General features: G+C 50.9%; 1 protein-coding gene across 3 annotated transcripts in view; it reads left to right on the forward strand.

The window, feature by feature from the left end:
- The first annotated feature begins 5,763 nt into the window (after positions 1–5,763).
- The window catches only part of Rmnd5b (required for meiotic nuclear division 5 homolog B), a 14,712-nt gene continuing 13,818 nt past the window's right edge, over positions 5,764–6,657 (forward strand). Inside the window, exon 1 of one of the 3 annotated variants that reach the window (XM_026780823.1) lies at positions 5,764–6,217. In XM_026780823.1, the coding sequence (XP_026636624.1) occupies positions 6,040–6,217 (178 nt within the window). In that variant the 5' untranslated portion in view covers positions 5,764–6,039. The remainder of the gene's footprint in view (positions 6,218–6,657) is intronic. The other 2 variants (XM_026780822.1, XM_005350123.3) reach the window with 2 other exon arrangements.

A 6,657-nucleotide genomic window follows, 5' to 3' on the forward strand; every position in this document is an offset into this window, starting at 1 on the left:
ACCATGTTGTTTTGATTTTTGAGACAGGGTCTCAATGTGTGGCACTAATTGCCCTGGGACTCAATATATTGCCAGGCTGACCTTGAACTCACAGAGATCTACCTGCCCAGTTTTTTGCCTCCTGTCACAGAACTTTAGATATCAGCCCATGCCTCTGCGCCTCTGACATCCAGCAAGTAGGTGCCAGAGTTTAGATGACTGGCTATGGGCTGTGACACCTGAATGATGGGCCCCACCTTTTCAAGGGTGGAGGATTGGGTGTGAGTTGTCTGTTGCAGGGATGCTGTGTTTATGATCTGTGAGTGGCAGGTGTATGTGTAGATGGGCTTGGGGTAGTAGGTGTGGTCAAGGGGGTGTGTTTGGGGCCCTGTCCCTAAAAGCCAGCTCCTGGGGGGAAGCAAGGAGTGCTTCCTGATCCTCTCCATGTCTTCCCAACTGTTCCTCCCTTTATACTTGCAACACTAGGGAGACCTTGAATCCCAGATAGTTCCCTAGAGTGGCAGAGACAAACATATTCACCCACACCTGAGCTTTGGGCCTCACCCAAGGGAAAGCAGAAGTGGGTTAGGTACCCACTTCCACTTCATGGGTTCGTGCAAATGCGAGTCTCTGGGCTAGTAGTCCGGAAGTTCTCCCCCTAACAGGTCAGGTGTTAGCCTAAAGTCTGAGTTACTTCCTCAGCAGAGCCGGGAGCCAGTTGGGCCAGGTGCCCACGTGCCCACCTTTTGGTGTACCCACTCCACAGTGTGCTTCCCCACCCAGCAATTACGACCTGGGCTGGCCAGTAGAGCCAGCGGGGGTGGGTGGGCGGTACCAAAACTTGGCAGTGGTGCCAGAAACCAAGGCCAGGCCCATATGTAAAGGGGGAGGGCAGCCCAGAACCAGATCTCTTGTTAGCTCATCCGTGCTTGGCAAACCAGTTCCCTGGTCCCCAAGCAGGCTGGGTGGCTCTCGAGCCAGCTGGTCATAGAAGTCACTGTCACAGTTCCTGAAGAAGCCCATCCCTGGTGCCTCTGAAGAACCCCTGGACCAGCCAGTTCTATGTGAAAATGTAGAGAACGTCACACTATCTCCAACTCTATTCCTTGGATCCCTGTTCACCCAGTGTTTCTTCCTCTTGGCCTGTCACTTAAATAACAGCCTGTTAGGACCTTCCAACTTCAGTGATCTTAACAGCACCTCTTAGCTCTCTGGATAGTTCCCTCTTGTCTGTCCTGACTCAGACCAAGTTTACATGGGGAGGAGATGCTACTTTAGGGAGCCTTTGGGGGATGAAAGAAGAGGGGGCTTGAGCAGGTCCTAGACTTGGCTGGGAAGGTAGCTGGGGTTCCCCTGGTTGAGCTCTGTATTCGAGGTACCACATGGAATAGCATTTGGATGTTGCTTCTCAGAGAAAGCATTGCAGAGCCCCCCATGCCTGGTAGAGACAGGTGGTTGTTTGGTTTGGTTTTCGAGACAGGGTTTACTCTGTAGCTTTAGAGCCTGTCCTGGAACTTGCTCAGTGGACCAGGCTGACCTCAAACTCACAGAAATCCACCTGCCTCTGCCTCCCAAGTGCTGAAATAAAAGGCGTGCGCCACCACTGCCCAGCCTCTACCAGGTGTTTCTTCAACTGGGCTGTGAGCATTGCCAAAGCAGGTGGTAGCCTCCATTTTCCTTCAAACTGCTCTGGCTCTAGCCCCAGGAGGTGGGAGCCAGAGAGATAGAATATGGAAGTAAAGGTGACCAGATTCCCCCACTAACTAGTTTGGTTTTGAGGTGAGTGCTTGGGAAATGTTTTGACTCGGAGCTATTCATAGGCACTGGCTCTAGGCTCTAGGTCAAGTCAGGGCCAAGTTCAAGGCTCTAGTGCTAAGTCACCAGACCTTGGGCCAAATGCAGTTCACATGTGAGGAAGACAATGTGTGTACTCGGGGGAGGATGAAGACATGCCTACACTAGTGAATGCTGTTTCAGATGGCAGGGCCTGGCAGGGGATGAAGAGGACACAGGGCTGAAGAGATGACTCAGCAGAAGAAGCCTGGCTGGCTCTTCCAGAGGACCCAGGTTCTAGTCCCAGTACCTACAAGGTGGCTCAAAACCGCCTGTAATGCCAGGTCCAAGGAATCCGATGCCCCCTTCTGGCCTCCACGGCCACTGTATGCACACAATGTACAATCATATAGGGAAAGCACCTACACACATAAAAACTATACTTTTTTAAATAGAGGAAAGATAATCCGGAATACTCCCCACCCCAGGCAGTATTTCTCTGTGTACTTTGACTGTCTTTGAGCTCACTCTGTAGACCGCACTGGTCACAGGTCTACCTACCTCTGCCGAGTGCACCACCACTGCCTGGCTTTATTTGTTATTTACGTTTGAGTATGTGTGTATAGCTGTCTGTGCACATGTGCACGAATGCCTGAGGAGACAGAAGGCAACAGAGCCCTTGGAGCTGCAGTTACCGGTGGTTGCGAGCTGACCAGTGAGGGTATTGGTGACCGAATTGGCGTCTCTGCAAGAGCAGTCCATGCTTTTAACCACGGATGCAGCCCTGACCTGAACTTCTGATCCTCCTGATTTCATGTGTCCATCTTCACATCTGGCGTAAGTACTGCTGAGAACTGCACCCGAGGCTTCTTGGTAAAGAATACTCTAGGGGCTGGAGAGATGGCTCAGAGGTTAAGAGCACTGACTGCTCTTCCAGAGGTCCTGAGTTCAATTCCCAGCAACCCACGTGGTGGCTCACAACCATCTGTAATGAGATCTGGCGCCCTCTTCTGGCCTGCAGGCATACATGGAGGCTGAAAACTGTGTACATAATAAATAAATAAATCTTTAAAAAAAAAAAGAATACTCTATCTGCCAAGTGCTACAGCCTCAACCCAAGAGTATAATTCATGAGGCAAAAGAGGCTTATGTCCTAAGAGGTGAGGCTCTCTGGGATTCTGGAGGAGAGCGCTTTGTTCATTCTAAGCAATGAGGTGGGAGGTGGAGCTCCCTAAGGGCTGGGAAGGCCAAACCGACCTTCACTGGGTCAGAAAGGTGCATTTCTGAGCAGTGTGGAGGGGTATCCCCGAATGAATTTGGACTTGGAGGTAGCAGGAAGTATGGGATGAGTTCCAGGAACACAGCATCCTGCCTGAGCTCAAAAGAGTGATGCACGTCTGGAGAGTTTGCCAGGTGAGTCCCTGAGTGAAGGAGATGGGTGTATACAAGCTGTGCAACACATAGGATCCAGACTTGGTGTTTACAGTCACCAGCTTGAGCTCCTTAATGTTTGAAGAAGGGACCTCACTTTTTGTTGTTGTTATTTTGAGCTGGGGTTTCTTTATGTAGCTCTGTCTGTCCTGGAACTCAGAGATACACCTGCCTCTGCCTCATGAGTGCTGGGACTAAAGGTGTGTGCCGTCATTGCCCTGCACTACCTTCTAAAATAAAGTGGACATCGAGGGTTTTTCCGGTTTCTGTGTGTATATGGTTTTTTTTTTTTTAATTTAAAAAATAAATCTTCTGGGCAGTGGTGACGCACGCTTTTAATCCTAGCACTCAGGAGGCAGAGGCAGATTGATCTCTGTGAGTTTGAAGCCAACCTGGTTTACAAAGTGAGTTCTAGGACAACCAGAGCTGTTACACAGAGAAACCTTGCTTCGAAAAACCAAAAAATAACTCTAACTCCTAGGAAACTGAGAGAGAGAGAGAGAGAGAGAGAGAAGAAAATACTGAGAAACACTTTGAAGCACTCTCCTCCAACAAAAAATAAAAGTCCAATCTGAAAGAGGAGAAGAGCAACAGAATCAAGCGAGTAAGAAAACTCATACATAGGAAAAGTACAGAATAATACAGAATGCGAGGCCCTCAGAGAAAGACACAAAAGTTCAAAGGCCTAATGTGAGCCGCCCCAGGTTCTGGTAGAAGCTGGCTTTGTTCACACCCTGCTTGCTGGTGAGGCATCCTGGGAGAGGAAGTGGGAAAGCCTGGGGCGTTCTAGAAAGCTTGTGAGGTCCTGCCTGCTGGGGCTCGGGTTCTTCAGCTCTGGCTCTTCGCCCCAAGCAGTGCTAATTCAATTTCTCGCCCCCGCGGCGTGGGGTCAGGACCACCCAGGCTCCCGAGATATTGCCAGGCATCTCCACGATGCTCTTGCCCGTTTGCGTCCCACTCTGCAGCGCCCTTTTCCCTGCTGTGTTTCAGAAGGTTGTGAGCCACAGTTTCCTCTTTTATAAGCAAAGGATGTCGGTCAGCTCCCAGCATCTCTGTGCTCTGTTCCAGTGGCGAGGAGGACAAAGTCCTGAGCCCAGTGGAGCTTTTATCCTGAAAGCTGGGGAGGCGGAGATAGGGGCAAGAAGACAGAATCAACACAGCACATGATTTCAAGCCAAGGCTGTAAAGAAAACAAAGCTAGATTGTGCAAGGTGGGGGAGGCTGAAGAGGGGGCCGATAAATGGCCCGGAGGGAAACCAGCAGTAAACGGAAGCTGCTTGTCAAGGAATGAGAAAGAAGGGAGTCTTCTTTATTCTGTTCCAAGGCAAGAGGCACTGGAGGAGGACCCAGGATGGTGACCTGTAATCCTAGGACACAGGAGGGGAAAGATGTCCTCCCTGATACAAGGAGTTCAAGGCCAGTCTCGGGTACTGAAGAACAAAAAGAAAAAAATAATAATTTTTAAAAGATTAAAAAAAATAAAAGATTAAAAAAAACTAGTCCTTTTCAGTTTGGGGGGGTCATCTTTTATAACTTCGCCCTCCTCCCCCTTTTTCGGCTTCAAGCTCACAGTATGTGCCACTCCAACCGACTCTTTCACCCTTTTAATTAGGGTAGATACACAACCCCCACTCCATCTTTTTTTTTAAAGATTTATTTATTATGTATAGTGTTCTGCCTGCATGTTTGCCTGTGTGTCAGAAGAGGGCGCCAGATCTCGTTATAGATGATTGTGAGTCACCATGCGGTTGCGGCAGGTCCCGGGGCTGTGGAAGTACAGAGATAGGTGAGCCGCAAGGACCAAAAAAAAAAAAAAAAAAAAAATCTTAAAATTGCGTATGTGTAATGTGAACGCGTGTACACGCGTGTGCTGGCCTGTGCAAGTGTATAGAGGCTAGAGGAGCATCTTGGTGTCTCGTTCTATCACTCTCCACCGTATTAGACATGGTCTCTTACTGAGCCTGGAGCTCCGTTTTTCAGCTACATTAGCTGCTAAGCATGCCCGGGTATCCGCGCGTGTTTACCCAACCCAGTGCTGCAGTTACAGGCCTGCGCCACCAGGCGAGGGCCAGCATTATAACAGCACCAGGGATCCCAACGCAGGTCCTCATGCTTGCCCTGCAAGCACTTTACCCAGTGCCTCAGGACTCTTCCTTTAAACATTATTTGGTATTTCAAAAAGCATCACAGGAAATTCCTAATCACTGGGCCACGTACATGTAACGGTCTTGGAAATTTTTATTTTTCGGGTTCTGGGAATGAACCGAGGAACCTACGCCTGTAACTTCTCTACCGCTGAGCAACGCCCAGGTTTTCGTTTTGTTGTTTGTTTGAGATAAAGTCTCAAGTAGTTCAGGTTGGCTTAATTCACTATGTACTCTTGAACTTCTGATCTTCCTTGAATTATAGAATTATAGGCAGGTGCTACAGTGCTCAGATTTGGTTATTTTCTGAGACAGAGGAGTATCATTTTGTAGTTCATACTGGTCTGGAACTCGCTGCCTCCTCCAGCATCAGATTCCCCAAACAGCCTCGGCATTAGAAACTTCAGACTGAAGGTAAGAGTTGCGTTGGGAACCCCAGACAGGCAGGTACGCCGGCTAGTACTTCCGGTAGACACCCAGGACCACCCTCCGGTGGTTCCTGCCAGAGGAAACAGGTTCGCTCCAGGCCGTCGGGAAGCGGCGCCGGGGCACTGCGCAGGCGCTCGCTGCCGCTTGGCTCCGGCGGGCGATTCCATTCCGCACTCTGGGCAAAGCCACGGGCCAGACGGGACAGGCTCCTCACGCTTCCCGACAACGCGCATGGGCGAGTCCGGACCCACCCGAGGGGCAACCGCCGCGCCTTCCGGTTCCGATGACAGCGGCGCCGGAAGCCGGCTGGGCTGCAGGACTAGGTGACAGCCTGCGGGCTCCGGGTCCCGGGGTGCGGGGCGCCCCGACCAAAGCCCGGAGCAGTCTTCGGCCGCACCGTCCAAGGACTGGTGGAGTCGCCTCAACTCAGACGCCTCCCAGTGCACCTGACAGGGTCAGAGGTAACCAACCGCGGGTGGTGGAGTCCTGGCGGGGTACCGCAGGAGGGTCTCTGGAAGGCTTAGTAGGAGTTTGACAGTCTTCTGCACCGTAATGCGGGTGAAGTCCGGGTCGTGGCAGTCCCCTAGGATAAACTGTGGACTTTCCCATTCTTTTAGTTTTAGGTGAAGGAATTACTATTTGAAACTTTCTAATATTAATAGGGACATGATTTGTTTGAGGGTAAAGTACAGGCACCACCTGGCAGTCTGGAGCTTCCTAAGTAGACCAGGCTGGCCACGGACTCACAAAGATGCACCTACTTCTGCCTCTCAAATGATGGAGGGAGGCCGGGCGGTGGTGGCGCACGCCTTTAATCCCAGCACTTGGGAAGCAGAGGCAGGCAGATCTCTGTGAGTTCGAGACCAGCCTGGTCTACAAGAGCTAGTTCCAGGACAGGCTC

The sequence above is a fragment of the Microtus ochrogaster genome, chromosome 7 (assembly GCF_000317375.1).
Source record: "Microtus ochrogaster isolate Prairie Vole_2 chromosome 7, MicOch1.0, whole genome shotgun sequence".
NCBI lineage: Eukaryota > Metazoa > Chordata > Mammalia > Rodentia > Cricetidae > Microtus > Microtus ochrogaster.